Raw genomic sequence first — 18225 nt, 5'->3', positions numbered from 1 at the left:
TATTATTTATTACCTGAGAATATTTTCTCTTGTTCAAAGTTATCTTAATTAGAGTTTTTTTTCTGATTATGCAATGATTTTTTAAAGATTAACTAATTAGAAATTAAAATTTATGTCATTTTATAAGAAGCATCTTCTATATCTTTCTGATTCTTTAATTGGGTTCTATGTGTAAGATCTATGGTTACTAATGAATTTGGTTAATAAAATGAAAAACACATCATTGTGTCTTCCAGCACAAAGTTACACATACAAGAAGAGCATATTTTATCAATGGAGTTGTGGCAGATGAAAATTCATTTCATGAAAGTTGCTTCTTTCCACATACATACAGAAAGCACTCTTTGCTATGACAATTTTTCACAGGACACATGAAAAAAGCCGGTTTGATCCAGTGATGAAGGTATTGCTCTAGAAAGCAGCAGACTGAATTATAGTCCCACCTTAGCAGTGAAATCCATCTCAGTGACTTTGGGCTAATTAATTTTTCTTAGTCTAACTCACATCACCAGGTTGTTGATGTAAGAAAAATAGGGGGGGGGAAGAAATATTAGATATGTTCACTACCTTGCCCTTATTATTTTTATCAATAATTCAAGATATAAATAAATAAGGGCATGGCCAGATAGAGATAGGAGGGAAAAATCCTTCCTTAAAATGCTAGGTTAATCAGGCAATGCTTCCAGTAAAGGTAATTTCATTGCTCAGTCTCGGAACAATGAAGGAATGCATCCTTATGTTGCCAAATGAATGTAGAACAGTATTCCACAGGAATGATCCTTTATTATTATTTTTCCTGGTACATACTGTTGTTCAGCTCTGGAAGACTTTGTTAGAGAGGGACCTAATGTAATGTGATGGACTGTGGTTAAGCAGCAGTTTCCCAAGAAGGAGAACATTCTAGAAAGGGGGCCAGACAAGAGGCAGCACAGGTCAGAGCTACCACAGAAAACAAGAGGGGGGAAACTAAGGATAGCCACTCCCTATAATCTCCCAGGGCATAGGGTGACATTAGTTAAGGATTTAGTTTGCAAGATTCTTTCTATTGTGTGTAAGCAAATACAAAAGTGAACTCTAGCTGAATTTCTCTTTATTATCCATAGGCTTAGCTGGACAGTAAGTTTTTCAGGACAGGACCAGACTGAGCTTGAGGCTAGTGGGGCCAAATGCATCATCAATTTGGAGTTGTTCCACTCTCGCAAGAAACCTAAATCCAGATCCTCTTGAATTCTGCTGTTCTTATCTAGCGCCAATTTGCCTTGAGTGTTAGTAGATCAGATTTTTGTGTATAAGTAGCATGTAAAGCAATATTTAGTGCTTTGAACTAAACTTTTGTTCCTGGAACAGCTAATTGTGTGCAGCTCCACATCTCTGGAGTGTGAGATGGAGCAATTTTGCTTCCCACACCTGTGCAGGTAGCAAATTCTTGCAAAGGGGGTTCGAGCAGCCACATTTTGGTGAGGTTTTTAGCTTCTCTGCATGCTAAGAAGCGTGCCCTTGTGCGAGATTTTGCTACCTGCGGGAAGCAAAATTGTGCTCGATCCCACACTCATGCTCCAAAGCTGCAGAGCTGTGCACAATTAGCCGTTCCGGCAGCAGCCCATCTCTGGCTGTGCTGTGTTGTATCTGTTTCCAGGGGGAAGTGTCTCCCTCACCTATAAATGCAACACAAGTGTTTAATTTTAATACAGGAAGTGTAAGAAGAAAGTTACAAGATTTAATTAGCTACACATCTCTTTAGTGAGCTGCTGTTACAGCATGCCAAAGCAGCACACCTTTCTTCAAGGTCCCATTTACTGACAAATCTCAAGAGTTTGAAGATGAAGCTACAGTCAGCATTAGAACCAGGTTCTCAATTAAAAAAAACCAATGCTTGTGATTTTAAAAAAGTATTTTCAGTTGGGCAGTAAAAATCCTGGTCAGGTAAAATTAGGGAGGTTCTTTCTTTAAACAAGCTGAGTAAATATGAACAGCATATTTTTATAAACCTAAGGAAACACAAATGAATGTACAATATAATAAAAAGTTGCTTGAACACTGATAAATTTTCCAACCCAAATTCTACAAGGCTAATTTAAGCTAGCTAAAAATAATAGATCCATACTGGCACACATCCACTACATGATTCCCTAGGGGCAAAGTGATCAAAAGTGGTCGCATTCATTTGAGCAATCATCCTAGATTTTGTTCACTGCTAAGGCTGATCTCAAAATACTAAACAGAGTCAAACCTGATTGTATTTAAATGGGGGATCACCAAGAAATGTCATAGTAACAGGCTAGTCCAGGAAGCTGAAAGAGTATCTCAGGAGGCAATTGGCAAATCTAATAGTTGCCAAGAAAATGATGTGAACATGCCTCTGAAATCATTAGCAATCAGATTCAACCTAGTGGAGAATTTTCTTATCTACACTTACATATGCTCAGTGGAAATCAACCATGTATATCAATTCATCTTTTGAAATACATCAATTCACAACTAACGTGTTACAAATCAGGTTTATCAATTTCTGCACAGGAAGCAACTATGGTAGCAATAACTTCAACAGATCACTGGCATTTTCCTGGGATTCTATCCCAGGAAAATGAAATTGTGCAGTTTCTTACCTGCAGCTCCTTTGAGACTCTTTCTAAGTGGTTAGTTATCTTTTTTATTAGGTCACTATACATCTGTTCCGAATGCTGCTGGCACACACATTTATATACACAACTGCAGAAATAAATACAGGAACAATGATAAATTGACAATATTAAGCCTGTAGAAATTTATTTTAAATACAGGTAGTGCCCCAGTTACAACCACAAGGGAGTCCAAAAGTTAGGTGGATAAGTGAAACATTGGTAGTTTGCCCCATTTTACGACGTTTCTTGCCACAGTTGTTAAAATTAGTAATCAGTTGTTAAGTGAATCTAGATTTCCCCATTGACTTTGTTTGTCAGAAGGGGATCACATGACCTGGGGACACTGCTACTGTCATAAATATGAACTAGTTGCCAAACATCTGAATTTCGATCCTGAATTTTGGACCACGGGGATGCAGGAATGGTTTTAAGGGTGAAAAATGGTCATGTCACTTTTTCAGTGCTGTAACTTTGAACGGTCACTAAATGAACTGTCAGAAGTCGAGGACTCCCTGTATATGATTTTAAATACACATTTATAACATTCTAAACCCAGGTTTGTGGAAGCAGATCTGTATTTGTCACAGAGAATTCCACAAGATCTAAAAGGTCAAGGCTATCCCACATATAATGATTCCATTTTTAAAGTCCAGCAATATCTTATTTCTAAGAAGATTTTTTTAGTTAATTCATCATATTACTAAGATATATTTTAACCAAACATAGTTTAATTTTGTTATTGATGCTTTTTTTTGGAAATTTTATATTTAAGCATTCATTTAAGCATTTATAGTAATAAAACAGTCTAAACATTTCTTTTCAGGGACAGAACAGAATTTTTTTAAAAAACGTTTCCCATATTCATTTCAAGGCCTGAAATTCAGCTTAGTTAGCCACTTTTCAGCCCACTGAAATCAACAGGCCTAGTCACTTATAACAATTGTTTTCAATGTGGCTAAAATATTATGCCTGAACTTAGCATTTTTAACTATTATATAAAGCACAGAATCAATTCCTCACATTTAGTATTTCTATGAATATAACTCTAAACCATAAAACTATGCATTAATGTAGAGTTCTTAAGGCGAACTCTAGAACAGGGCTGTCAAACTCGAGCCCCGCAGGCCGGATGCCTCATGTGCTGGCCATACCCATGCACAGTTTAGCAAAGGGGGGGGGAATCCCGATACGTCATGTGATACCGGCGTGACAACGTGAGTTAGTCTATAACTACACTACATTGTTGCCTTACTTCTACCCCTTAAGAACACCAAATAGAAATAGTTCAGTTTTGAGCACTGGTTCCTACAGCATAAACACCCCACCCCACCTTAAGAACTTTTTGGAGAACTGGTTGAAGCACTAAGAACTGGTTGAAATGTCATTAAAATCAGAGTTAAAAACAGGATCTCTGTCTTGAAGAAGGAAGTATTACAGGTGACAATTCTTTGATGAGAATCAAAACGCATACATGTATCTTCACATTAAAAGAGAACCTAGTCTCTTTTATTGATACATTAACTTTTTCATTTGATTAGTGAAACTCCAGGGTTATCTTCAGTTGCATAGTTTGAAAACTTGAAGTGAGGCTCGCATATTTTATTTTACAAAGCAATACAAACATTTTCTATTATGTGACACTGCTTTTCTAACACAGAAAAAAATAATTTTCTAAAAATGAAAGATGTTAACGAAGTACATTTAGTTTCATTCAGTTTAAATAGCAAAAGCCCAAATTCTCAGAAATCTAATGCCAGAATGACCATTGTAGTTTTAAATATTATACAGTACTCGTTTACTATAAGTTTTCAGTAGCATCTTGCAAGCTTCTGAAACAATGCAAGCTTGAAATATAATTTGTTATTGTAGAACCTATATTTTTGTTTTTCTTAATTCCTTACCTGTATATTTGTTCATAGGAAATGGGAATATAGTCACCAGGACTCTGAGTTAAAAGCTGATCTATGGCACTATCCAACTTTGGCCAATATGTGCTCTTATAATCTTCTATTGTTATAACATTCATTACTAGAAGAGAAAGTATACTGTAATTGATAAAAAGAATGCAGTCAGCATAATTATCAACAAATACAAAACTTCAATGCAAAGCTCAAACTATATACTTGAGACAAGAGTATTTCTACATTATCATAGAATGATACAGGAGTGTGGTGGTTCACATGGTTAGAACCCTGGTTTGGAGATTAGCAAGCCTGCGTTCGAGACCTGGGTTCTGCTAGGTGGTAGGACAGGTTCCTGTCATTTGCTCCAGGTCCTTGACGGAGACATGAAATTTGTCATGCCAGACAACAGTGATGTCACCAGTTAATTCAGTCAACCCAGAAGCGCCTTAAATGGCACCTAGACAAAAATGGGGTGGGGATAGAATAGGACTGTAAGAAACATTGGAGTCTTTTAGATCAACCCCCTGACCAAGACAAGAGTCCTTATTCTATATCAGACAAATGCTTTTTTGAAAACCTCCAGAAATGAAGCACCTACAATTCTGGAAAACAAGCTGTTCCATTGATTAATTGTTCTGACTATCAAAACTTCTCCTTAGTTCCAGGTTGGATTCCCTCTGACCAACTTCCACACATTGCTTCTTATCCTGCCCTCAGGTCTTTGAGGAAGGTATGTTGGATAAAGATCTTCCTAAACTTAAACAGCTCAGAACAAATGGCTATTGTATTACTCTAAGTTATCTCTTTGTTAGGCTAAATATCCCTAATTCCCTTAGCCCAGGGGTAAGGACCCATTTTCCACAGAAAATAAAACACTGGGAGCCACAAAACTCTTCCCACACCTGACTATTTCCTGAGCAGCCACAAAACTAGCATATATAGTAGAATTAAAGGTTCTGTTTCCTTCTGAAACTTTTCTTTTCTTTATCCACGATTAGCCTACTGGTTGTCGGAAAGCTTAATTAATTGCACATTGATGCATGTTGCACACTGGCTGTTGTGATGTATATTTTGAGCGATAGGGAGCCACAGCAGAGGAATGAAAGAGCCACATGCATCTCCAGAGGCACGATTTGCTGATCTCTGCCTTAGCTGTTCATCACATAGTTTAGCATCTGAACCTCTTATCATTTTTATGCTCTTCTTTGCACTCCTTCTAGGCCTCAGCATCTTATTTCTGATTCAAATGGAACATTCATCTATTTTAACTGAGATTTCAATTCTATGCCTACTGAGACAGATTTACATGTTTCTAAGCAAGCATACACAAGAGTCCTAAAATTAAACATAGCTATATTTTCATTTCATTTCTGAAATGAAAACATAGCAGAAATATACATATATTTCAAAACAAATTGGTATTTAGACTGTATATTTTTAAAGAGATCATTACAAATATTAACATATATCTTTTACTGCTAATTGCAAAATGTTTAGCTACATATTTCTTTAGGACCCTTAAGCCCATGCAGACGAATTGCTGCTTAAAGTATTACAGAAAAAAGATTGATATTCAAAATCTGTTTTTAAATGTTGGGTTTATGAACCATGACCAAATTGCATTAAGTACAGCCCTGATCTAGATACAACTCTTAAAGAACACATAAAACAGTAACACAATGTTAAAGCTCAAAGAATAAGCTTTCAAAATTATAAAGTGGGTTTTAAGTGTCTACATTAAAATAGCTGGTTGCCTCTCAATGGGATTAGAAGAAATTCTTCCACCACTAAACATGGGCCTCAACATTGAGCTTCAAAACCAAATCTGTACATTCCACTTATGGGCGCTTGTAGACTTCAGGGCAAAATTCACAACCAAATCAATTAGTTCTCTCTACCCTTTGCCAAGCAAAGGAGGAGGACACAGAAAAAAGTGAAATGATGCACATGGCTGTTTGTAAAGGAGAAGAAACTGAATTAGCAAGAGCAGCTTGGCACACCAAGCTCTCGGTCCAGCTAAAAATGTAAATCTGGGGGGAAAGATGCTTGCTGGTCTCCTAGGAGGAAAAAAGTGGCAAGAGCCAAACTCTCTTTCTAAATGTCTACGAAAATTCTCAGTCATCCATGTCATGCTTGTCTCAAAGGTGCTTTTTTCAAGAGGCAACTGGACTTTCTGGTTTTTCTTTGAAGCCGTTTTGCTTCCCATTCAAGAAGCTTCTTCAGCTCTGACTGGATGGTGGGGAATGGAAAGGTTTTTACTCCTTGCAGACAGCTGGTCATTTGCATTCTTTTAGCGGGTCATTAAGGTCATCTGGAGGTTTATCTGTGTCATCCAGGTCACCCGAGTGGTGCAGATTGGTGTAGAACCTTTTTGGTACTGTTGACTGTGTTGTAGATTGCAGATAGATTATGTCATTTCCCTCCCCCTCTATTGAAAGAGGACTTTTTAATTTTGACATAGATGGCCTCTTTGACCACTCAAATCAGCAATCCTCTCTGTTCAAAAAATGGACTTTATTGCCTTCAAAAGCGTGGTCTGAGTCTATTAAATGCAAATGGGCTGCTGAATCTAGTTTTCATGTATTTGCTTTACTATTTTGTGCCATGCGTTCATAAAGTGGCTGTCTCATTTCCCCAACGTACAGATCTGTACCTGGCTCACTGCATTGCACTGTATATACCACATTGCTCAGTTGATATCTTGGTGTTTTACCCTTGGGATGGACATGCTTCTGCTTTAGTGTACTCTTGAGTTTGAAGCGTGCACATGTTATGTTGGCTAAAGATCCTCCTGTGCTTGAATAGCAGGGGGTGGGGGATACTACATCATCGATCTCCAATGTACAACACAGTCCTTTCAACAGTACCAAGAAGGCTCCACACCAGTTTGCACCACTTGGATAACTCAGATGACACAGATAAACCCCCAGGTGACCTTAACCATCCTCTAAAATACGGGTCTCCAACCTTGGCAACTTTAAGCCTGGCGGACTTCAACTCCCAGAATTCCCCAGCCAGCAGGTTGGAGACCCCTGCTCTAAAAGGATGCAAATGAGTATAAATCCTTCCACTCTCCACCATCCAGAAGAAGCTTCTTTGGATGAGAAGTGAGAAATCTTCAAAGAAAAAAACCAGAAAGTCCAGTTGCCTCATGGGGAAAAAAAGCACCTTTGGGGTCTCTCTTTCTAGCTCCCTTTGTCCTCCTTCCTGAGCAGCCACGTCCACTCCTCCGATCTTGGGAGGCAGGGAGAACGGACACCGAGGATGCCTCACTCACAGAACTTAGAGGCCGAAGGGTTGATGTTGAGGTTCAGGCTGGCGGCAGAGGCGGCTGCAGCCCCTCCTTTTCCCGGCGCTTCGCAGCCCTTCCCCGGCCCGTTGGCGGCGGCGGCGGCCTCAGACATCATGTGGATCTCCAGCTCCTCCGCTAGCCGCTGCCCACGGGACTCTCCCGGACAAGGCGAAGGAGAGAGTCCGTAGGCTCCGCCTCGGCCTCCCGCCGCAGGATCCCAGCTGTTGTGGTTCTGGTCGTCCATGAAGGCCTCATAGCTGCTGCTGCTGCTACTGATGCTGCCTCCGCCGCCTCCTCCTCCTCCGCCCCCCTCCTCCTCCATGCTTTCTTCCTCCATCCCGACAGGCCTGGAGGGGCCCGCTTTGTCCCGGGCAAGGGAGGAGGGGGCGGGAGGGAGCGGAGAGAATGTCACAATCGGCTTCTCCCCATCGCAAAGCCAGAAGCGTCACCGTCTCCGGGCTACCAGCAACCCACCGGGCCAATCCCTCCCTCAACTTCTGCCCGGAAGCGGATCCCACGGAGTCCAGGCCGTAAAGCGAGCCCGGGCATAGAGCGTAGGCTTTAAAACCGAGCTATTATTTACGACGCCGGCGTCTAAATACGATCGCTGCCCGCCGCCGCTGCCGCAAAGGATTGTGGAGGTAGTAGTTTCATAGCCTCCTCTCGCCGGCGCTGGGATCGCAACTCGCGATGGCAATCGCAGTCTGTCTGTAATTTGCCTCTCGGTGATTTCGGTTCGCTCACCCGAAGTGCCGTCGCCCTGAAGTTGATTGCTCGTTGCTGTGTGCAAAGCGCATCATTTACTAACTAGATAATGACAGTTAATAGTGTAACCCAGTTGGTAGTTCTTAAGTATTGGAGGCGGATTCTTATATTTTTGGCCATAAACTCCATCCGGTTTGCTAAAGGCATCAGCGACAAACAAATCTAGCTGTTTTCAGATAATGAGATCTAAATTGCAGAATATTCCCATCCGCTTCAATGGAATACAAAAGAGTGTAAAAGTCCGGAGAAAATGCAATGCTTTAAGCCAGAATGTAAGTTTCGGGATAAAAAAAGTGCATCCCTACCCACCCATCCCCACACACCTGTGTCCACACCCCTTCTTTTAAAGCACTGTACAGTGATACACGGTTGAAGGTCCAAAACTGATTAATTTATAATAGGAGAAGGACTGTGTTCCTTAGAGAGGGAGGGGAAAACCTAACTCACCAGTCTTTGTTTAGTGGAAAGAATTCAATAAATGTAAATTGGGTTACAATCACTGGAATCTTTTGGCTTCTGTGGTTTACTTGGCTTTCTCAACACAAAAGCCTTTGGCATTTAACTGTACCCAAAGATAGGGGAAAACGGCCCTGTGCATCTCCCCAACTTTAAAATGTCTTCTTTTTATTACTGTATCATAACTGCTCCAAACTTGACTGTAAAAAATACTACTTTAGTAATCAAGTTGTTGAAGCGTGGGACTCTGTAATGTCATCCCCTAACCCCCAACACTTTACCCTTAGATTATCTACAGTTGACCTCTCCAGATTCCTAAGAGGTCAGTAAGGGGTGTACATAGGCGCATTAGAGTGCCTTCCGTCCCCTGTCCTATAGTCTCTCCTATATCCCATATATCTTCTCTACTATATCTCTATAAGCTTCATTGTGTATTGAACAAAATAAATAAATCGTATTTGTATTATTGTAAACCGCCCTGAGTCCTATGAGATTGGGCGGCATAGAAGATTCTTTTTATTACTGTATTATATTTGTATTATTGTATAAAGAGAACTGCAAAAATGTGATTATCTACTAGTTGAGTGCTTCACTTAATTCCTAATTAAAATGAGAAGAAGCATGAAGCTGGATTATATATTACAAATAAACAAAAATCTGCTTTCTTCCATGCCAGCCCAGAGGAGCTGATTTCAAAGAAATGTTAAACGAAGGTTCATAACAAGATTGAAACAAGATTAGTAGCAGACGGATATAATTTCAATTAAAGATTGGGGGGATGGAAAGGGAGTAAAAATACAGGTTCCAGATATACATTCCTAGGCATAGAGCAGGATAGACACTTGCATGTGTGCTTTTTTTTCCTAGTGAAAATAAAGGCAAATCAAGAAAGACCTGAAAAGTAGATTTCAAAAAATAGGCAAGTTGATTTGCAAAAAAGTACCGTAATATTTTCTTTACTTTCCAGTTAGAGTCTGGAATGTGCATAACCTATCATAGACCTCATGCAATCTAATTTAATAAAGGCTCATGACCTCATGTTGTGGCCGTTAAGGTCCTAAATGTTCAAAGTATGACAGAAAATGTACTGCAGTTTATTAGTGGTACTGTATACAAATAAGTAAGGCAGTTATTAGCTCTGATATGTCTGAAAACAGTACTTTCAAGATGCAGTATCTCATTCTTTTATACAAGGGGACTTTTTCAAACACATGAAGATTCTCCCTGATGGGTTCTCAATTCCCCAGAGATCACGAATGTCTGTTTCCTCTAAAAGAACTCCATCCCCTTTGAATAGTTTCCATCCCCAGCCATCTTTTCCAGTATTAAATACAGTCTGGGAGGGATTTTATGCTTGTGGGAAATAACAGTCCATTGAAAGGCGGGAAAGGTATGGAGATAATCATGAGCACTTATCAACAGTATTGTCCCTGGAATTTGAAAGCCAGTAAGCTTCTTAAAACCCACCTCTGTCGACAGGCATGGGGGAATTGAGATATTCCTTTCCCCCTAGGCCTATACAATTTATGCATGGTATGTTTGTGTGTATGTTTTTTAAATAAGGGTCTTTTAATTATTTTAAATATTAGATTTGTTATATGTTGTTTCATTATTGTTGTTAGCTGCCCCGAGTCTACGGAGAGGGGCTGCATACAAATCAAATAAAATCAAATAAATAAATGTTAGGAAATGAAAAAGAAATATTGCGTTTCCACCTTGCATCAATGATTCAATGTAGATTATTGTTGTTTAATGCTATTGAATGGTACAAGCAGAGTGTTCTCCACTTAATTAAATAAGGTTACACAATTGTAATGAAAGAGTTGAGAAGTAAAGCAAACATTCAAATATTTGAATCAATTATTCAAATAGATTCAGATATTTAAATGTATTGAAGCCAAATGAATATTTTAATCAATACAATTTGTTGAATTTCGCCAAATTTAATTCACTGAGGAGCTACTAGGCAGAGGAGGCGGGGTGGTGAGAGAGGAGAAGGAGAAAACCCAAATAGGAGCAGGAAAAAAAGGGGCATCGGTGTCAGGTCTTTAAGACCCTTCAAAACAATGCAGGATAGAAGATACAGTATTTGAATCTCAGGGAAACTTCTTTTCAGAGGTCAGGTGCAGCTACAGAGATTCTGGAGCCTCAACAGCTGGTATTGTTTAATTAATGGGATCTGAAGTGCACCACTGTTGCCAGATCAAACCAGTCAGGCAGATACTGTGAGAGAAAGATAGTACAGTAGTCCCTCACCTATCGCTGGTGTTACGTTCCAGACCCGGCCGCGGTAGGTGAAATCCGCGATGGGGAATTTATCGACTGATAGTACTTATTTAAGTATTTATATTGTAATTGTTTGGTAAGTTTTCATTGTTTTAAGTGTTTATAAACCCTTCCCACACAGTATTTATTTTAGATACAGTATTTAAATACAGTATTTATGATTTTAGATATATATTTTTTTAAAAACCTGCCGATCTAGTTCGGTGGGCTTTTTAAATCTGCCGATCGACTTCCTCAGAAACCCGCGAACCAGCGAAGATCCGCGAATGATTTTTCTCATTAATATTTCTTGAAAACCCGCGATGAAGTGAAGCCGCAGTAGGTGAAGCGCGGTATAGCGAGGGACTACTGTATCTCAATTAACAGGCCGTATGCCATGTAGGATTTCACATTAGGTACCAGTACCTTGAATTGTACCCGGAAGCAAACTAACAACCAGATAGCTTGCAAAGTAGAGGTATTACATAGGCATACCAAGGCATGCTTGTCACTGGCTGTGTCACTGTTTGTAGTTTTGTAAATGTAACCTATTGTAACTTTCTTGAATCTTATTAATAAGTAATTCTTATTTAGGTTTTTTGCTGTTTATTTCAAATTCTTTAAGTTCTCAAACTTGTGATTAATTTTTCTTTTATTCAGAGTGAAGGTAAACTCAGCCAGTGACATTTCAAACAAGCTTTAATAGCATTAAGATACTAAATAATATCTGATCTAAATGTAAGGGCCTATCAAGGTGGTCTGAGATTGAGAGTGAGATTGCTCACATTCAAAATAGTTTATATAGAGTAGAAGCAGATAACTCTATTTCCTGTTCTCTATGGACAATAATATTCCTTTTAATTTGCTTACTACATACACAAATTGTAAACATGATTTTGGTAAGAGTAAACGGGAATGAAGAAGTAGTGCTGAAAGTCTCAAAATACTTGTAGAAAATGCAAGTGGATTATTAATTTGTTAAATTCAGTGATTTCCCAGGATTGTTCCTGAACACGTAGCATAGCTGAAAGCTTGGCTGTAGAGCAAAGTGAGTTATCTTGATTTGAAGTTAATAGGATTAAAAGAATGTAAATAATTCAAGTCCCCAAGGTTGCATTAGAGATTAGTTTTTCTCTATACATTTATACATGTGTCCACTTGGGGGAGTCCTTTCAATTTGATATTCCTTTTCATGTGCATTTTTCTCCCTGCTTCTTCTGATCAAAATGTCAGCTCCTTATTTGGGAGAAAGATGGAGGTAAGAAATAGTCAAAAAAGAAACTTAACAAGTAAGGATGATAGCAGCAGCCCAAGGAGTATTATTGCTGCCTCAAGAATTGCTATCAACAAAAACATGTCTCTAGAAAACAACGAGGGGAAGAAATGGCATTAAGGTGCTGCAATCATTTAATAACCTAATTTAAACTGACTGGTTTTGTTTCTTCCTGCGAGTAAAAGCACAAATATGCAATACATTTTAATGCATTATTAATCCAATTTTGCTAATTAATATGCTACTATAAAACATCCACTGAAACCTGTCACTTTGAATGTTTTTCAGAGGTAAACCCTTTTAATTGAATATTTGCTACTGCACTTCTATTATCAATTATAGATTGCTTATCATTCTGTCATTATGATTATATGTACTACACAAAATGCTGAATTTAGAAATAATTCTCATAATAGTTTAACAAGAAAATGATAAACTAATGGGGAAGAACCAGACTTGATTAGGAGCAGTGAGGTTTGTTGTTACGGTGTAGTTCAATGTAGTATTTGGAATCAGCCATATTTCCAATATTTTAGAGACTGCAAGGTAAGAAAATATGTTTTGACAGACCTTAGATAGTTCCAGACATCTTGAAAGCATGACTCATCATGCTAATGAGAATTTAATTGAACAACTAACATCATACAATTATTTCAAAGAATAAAAAAAGTGATGATCAGATTTACTTTAATTGATAAGAAAACCCTGTCACGGGTTAGTTTAACAGATCAGAAAAATGCAAATTTGAATCTAAAATCGTTTTCCTTTCAAAAGACAATATGTTATAACTACCTAGATGGCATTGATTTGTACTTTCTGACATACATTTTAACTGTTTCATTCATAAATACACTTTTATCTGCCTACACATGCTCATCAGCTCGGATACTACACCCACCCATTTTAGTGAATGGGGGGAGTTTTATTTATTTATTTATTTGTCAAACAATTATAGGATGGTAATTTGTACAAATAAAACATTAGATAAGTAATGATAAAAAGAAATGATAGAAGACAATAGAACAGTAGGACAGGGATGGTAGGCACAATAGTGCACTTATACACACTGTTACAGACCTCTTAGAAAGGGGGAAAGGTCAATTGGTTAAAGGTTTTGAGGTTAGGAGTAAAAACCATAAAATCAGGTAATGCATTCCAGGCGTTGATTACTCTATTGCTGAAGTTGTATTTTTTGCAGTCTAGTTTGGAGGGTTGACAGTTTAAATCTATTTTGTGCTCATGTGTTGTTGCGGTTGAAGATGAAGTAGTCGCTAACAGGTGTGACACGTCATGTGATGACAACATGATGATGTGAGTTTGACACCCCTGTATTAGATCCTTCCCCTTTAATTTCACAAACAACATTCTCATTTTTCTTGAATACTTCTGAAATTTACCATTTGTATATTTTAACTCACAACCTTACACTTGCTGTGGTCTTTGCCAGATATGTCTATCAATAATAATTTCAACCACCAATTTAGGAACATTTCATAGTCTAGTTTAGCAGCTTCAGTCATATTTTCCCCTTTCATATGCAATATTCTCTGCTAATAGTGAGAACATTCTGGCACAAATTGGTCAGGATGACAGAAGCATAACAAAAATCTACTTTTACTACAAGCTCGCTCAAGTTATTCTATGCAAGTTATAATTTCTAATAAAAAAGGCTACTCTGCATGCTAGCGTACTATTTCCTGCCTCCCATAAACTAAATGGTACATGCATTGTTACCATATTTATGTAAAAAGACCTTTTAGTTATGCTCATCAATGAAATAAAATAGAATTCTCTGGAAAGGGGGGGTTTTTTGCCCATATCATTATTACTTTATTTCTCCAAATTTCTATTCGGCATAAAAATGGTTATATTATTCTGTTTGTATTTACACTTCATTTAAATCAGCATCTATAAAAACCAGCCTGCTGTGAGTTTCTCATTTAGATTTCCACTCTACAAGGCAAGCTATCTGCCTGTCAGAAACTTGGCTCAGCCACACTCCTGCCTGAACAAAATGAGTTGGCTTGCTTTCTCTGCATAACACACACCACCTGTGTTCTGGAGGAATGAATTGGCACCCATTTGTTTTCATTCAAGCTTGCCTACCTCGGTCTGTCATTTCAGGCCTTGCATCACAAATCCAGAAGGGCTCAGCCAGTTTGCTGTTTTGTGCACTTATAGTAAAGATTTTATTTCAAATGCTCCAAATAGTTCTTGCTGGGATCAGAATGATAGACAACAGAAAAATTCTTTATTAACACAGAAAATAAGATTGCAGACAGTATTCCCTACTGGAGTGGAAGGGAATAAAAATTTCATTTCATTTTTCATTTTATTGGATTTGTATGCCGCCCCTCTCCGTAGACTCGGGGCGGCTAACAACAGTAATAAAAACAATGTGCGACAATCCAATACTAAAGAAGCTAAAAAGCCTTATTTTAAAAACCAATCATACATACAAACGTACCATACATAAATTGTGGAAGCTGAGGGGGAAAGAATATCTTCATTACCCCATGCCTGACGACAAAGGTGGGTTTTAAGAAGCTTGCGAAAGGCAAGAAGGGTGGGGGCTATTCTAATCTCTGGGGGGAGTTGGTTCCAGAGGGCCGGGGCCGCCACAGAGAAGGCTCTTCCCCTGGGTCCCGCCAAACGACATTGTTTAGTTGACAGGACCCGGAGAAGGCCAACTCTGTGGGACCTAATTGGTCGCTGGGATTCATGCGGCAGAAGGCGGTCCTGGAGATAACCTGGTCCGATGCCATGAAGGGCAGTGATTCTGACAAAAAAAAAACTTATAAAGCCCTTAAATTATAAAACTATTAGTTACACATTTCTTTTCCTTCCAATTTACCAATTGTGCGTCCTGCGTTTCTAGTTGTTTTTTGCTTATTGGCCATTGTCTCTTCTTCTTTTCTGTAATCATTGATGACTTTGGCTTTGAGTTGATGATGGTAAATGCCAAGTCTTTCTGTAATGAAAACAGCTGGTAGATCTGGCATGCAGTCACAGGGTCAACAAAGCTTGATTTTTAGCATGTATCAATCCTGAAGTAATGTCTTCCCATGTTTCCTGACACTCCTTAGGACATGTGGATACCTGCTTTTTAGTTAGTCTCCTGTTCCTCTAGGATCCTGCAGAGATCAGGAATTAATCTGGTTACTTGGATCTAGGAAGTGATCAATACTTTATTTCAGAAGAGGATGTTAAACTGAAGGAATTAAGAGACATTCCCTGGATTCTACATAATACACAATGATTTTCCTATCACTTTTTAGGAAGACCCTTGCATGGTATTTGTAATTCTATTTGTAAATACCATACTTTTTGTTGTATAAGATGCACTTCCCTAATAGAGGCTGATAATTAGGGTGTGTCTTATACTCTGAATGTAGCTCTCCCACCCCCCAGCCCTAACTAGCTGCTAAGGATCTTCCCAGCTCTTACCTTGCAGGCTCTTTCATTGTTTCTCTCAGTGAAGAATGTTTTCCAAGCCCTAAGTCTTTGCTGGGTTTGTTTCATTACTCTAACTTGCTCTGAGTAAGTTTCTTTCCAGCCCTAACCAGGTGCTAACAATGTTCCCAGTTCTTAAGGGGCTTGCAAGCTCTTTCATTGTTACTTTCTACCAAGAATATATTCAAAACCCTGTCTTTGTAGGGTTTTTTTTCATTGCTTTACTTGCTCCAGATATTTCTGTCCAGCCCTAACCAGGTGCTATTAATGTACCCAAGCTCTTTCATTGTTATTCTCTGCTAAAAATGTTTTCCAAGCCCTAAGTCTTTGCAGGTTCCCCCTCCCCCCATTGGTCTAACTTGCTCCAAATGTTTCTTTCCAGCCCTAACCAGGGGTTTACAATGTTCCCAGCTCTTACCGTCTTCCAAGCTCTTTCCTTATTACTCTCTGCAAAGAAGAATGTTTTCCAAGACTTAGGTCTTTGCAGGGTTTTTCCCATTGCTCTACTTGCTCAGACTGTTTCTTTCCAGGTGCTAATGATGTTCCCAGCTCTTACTGGCTTACAAGCACTTTCATTGTTACTCTCTCAGAATTAAAAAAAAAATTAAGCCCTTAACCAGGGGATAAAATAATGTGCTGAAGCTGACCAGACTAAGGACGCTAGCTAGACGAATACCTGGTAAGCAGATTCTTTCCCCTATTTACCTCCCCCAAAACTAAGGTGCATCTTATATTCTGGTGTGTCTTATACTCCAAACAATAGGGTAGGTGTTTTATTGCACATTGGCTACTACAGTCATAATGGTAATGGAGAAAAATGAAAGAAAGAATCATTACATAAGTGACCCCCATCTAATTAACATCAGAAGAATAGCACTTTGACTTACATACGGCTTCATAGTGCTTTACAGCGATCTGTAAGCGGTTTACAGAGTCAGCATATTGCCCCCAACAATCTGGGCTCTTTTTTATTGACCTCAGAAGGATGGAAGGCTGAATCAACCTTAAGCCTGGTGCAATTCAAATTGCCAAACTGCAGTCAGCTGACAGTCAGCAGAATTATCCTGCAGTACTGCATTTTAACCACTGCGACACCACAGCTCATCATGCCCTAAATGGAATGATGTCACAATGCAACATGTTCAATCAGATAACTGTGATAACATCAATGAGAACAAGTGGAAGTAACAAATTGGTGAAAACATGCAATAAAAATATAGAAGATTTGGCACTACTCAAAATAATTGGACATTTTGGCTCAGCCTTGAAGTTAATTATGAACAACTGGAAAATAAACACACCCTTTTCCCCCTATATTATTATATCTGTCATCATCTACTAGTAGTGGTTTATTTTTGTTTTGTTTTGTACTAGAAAACTGATCAACCAAACAATACAAAAATATCAAACTTATTTAACATTCTCAAAAAATATGACTTGCTCCATTGCTAATTTTATATTTATGTGATGAGACAATCATAACCTTTTAAAAACTCAAAATGTTCTTGCATGAAGAGAAAGCAAAATGCTCTTTGGAATTTATAAGTGCCTTGTTTCTTCATCACAGGATGTGACAACACAAAACTGTTCCAACCAAAAAGTCCTGATGCTGAAGGAATAATCTCTAACCAACTGAAAATAAAAAGTATTTGTCACAACAATCTGCCAAATATAGGTTTTTTAAAAAATGAAAATTATATTCTTTTTGAATTGCATAACAGTTATGTTCAAAGGAAAAATAAACCATTGTAACTTAATTTGGTTTCAGTTATTTACATTACAGAAACACAACACCAGAGTTCAGTTGTAAGCAGCCAACTCAAATGTGATACATTTTTGGCTTAGAATATTGTGCAAACCTAGCTACGGTTCGTTTCTGCACCATGGATTATATCGTGTGCTTTATGAACCCAGTACTCAGTGAACAGGAAATGGGGTAACCAACGCCATTGGACTTTATTAAGGTTCTGAATCCTGTTGGGTGTTGCCCACAGCCATAACTATAGCTGAAAATAAGACGAGAAACATACAGTTGTAAAATACGCTAAGGTTATTGTTGGAATACCTGGTTCAGAGGATAATTCTACCTGAGCAGATCACCTCTTGGAGTCTTGATGAAAGACTAAGGGAAGGATTGCAGACTAATTTGATTCCTGTATTCTCAGGGACAAAAGATGTTTAATTTTCTCTCAGCTT

General features: G+C 38.5%; 1 protein-coding gene across 2 annotated transcripts in view; it reads right to left on the bottom strand.

Moving 5' to 3' along the window:
* Positions 1 to 8326, bottom strand: part of CACUL1 (CDK2 associated cullin domain 1) — a 41198-nt gene extending 32872 nt beyond the window's left edge. Inside the window, exons 1-3 of one of the 2 annotated variants that reach the window (XM_070752613.1) lie at positions 7803 to 8326; positions 4523 to 4649; positions 2607 to 2709 (exon numbers count right to left, since the gene is read on the bottom strand). In XM_070752613.1, the coding sequence (XP_070608714.1) occupies positions 2607 to 2709; positions 4523 to 4649; positions 7803 to 8154 (582 nt within the window). In that variant the 5' untranslated portion in view covers positions 8155 to 8326. The remainder of the gene's footprint in view (positions 1 to 2606; positions 2710 to 4522; positions 4650 to 7802) is intronic. The other variant, XM_070752614.1, reaches the window with a different exon arrangement.
* Positions 8327 to 18225: the final 9899 nt, after the last annotated feature.

This window comes from Erythrolamprus reginae, chromosome 5 (genome assembly GCF_031021105.1).
Source record: "Erythrolamprus reginae isolate rEryReg1 chromosome 5, rEryReg1.hap1, whole genome shotgun sequence".
Lineage (NCBI taxonomy): Eukaryota > Metazoa > Chordata > Lepidosauria > Squamata > Dipsadidae > Erythrolamprus > Erythrolamprus reginae.
This window is presented reverse-complemented; position numbering and strand designations above follow the sequence as displayed.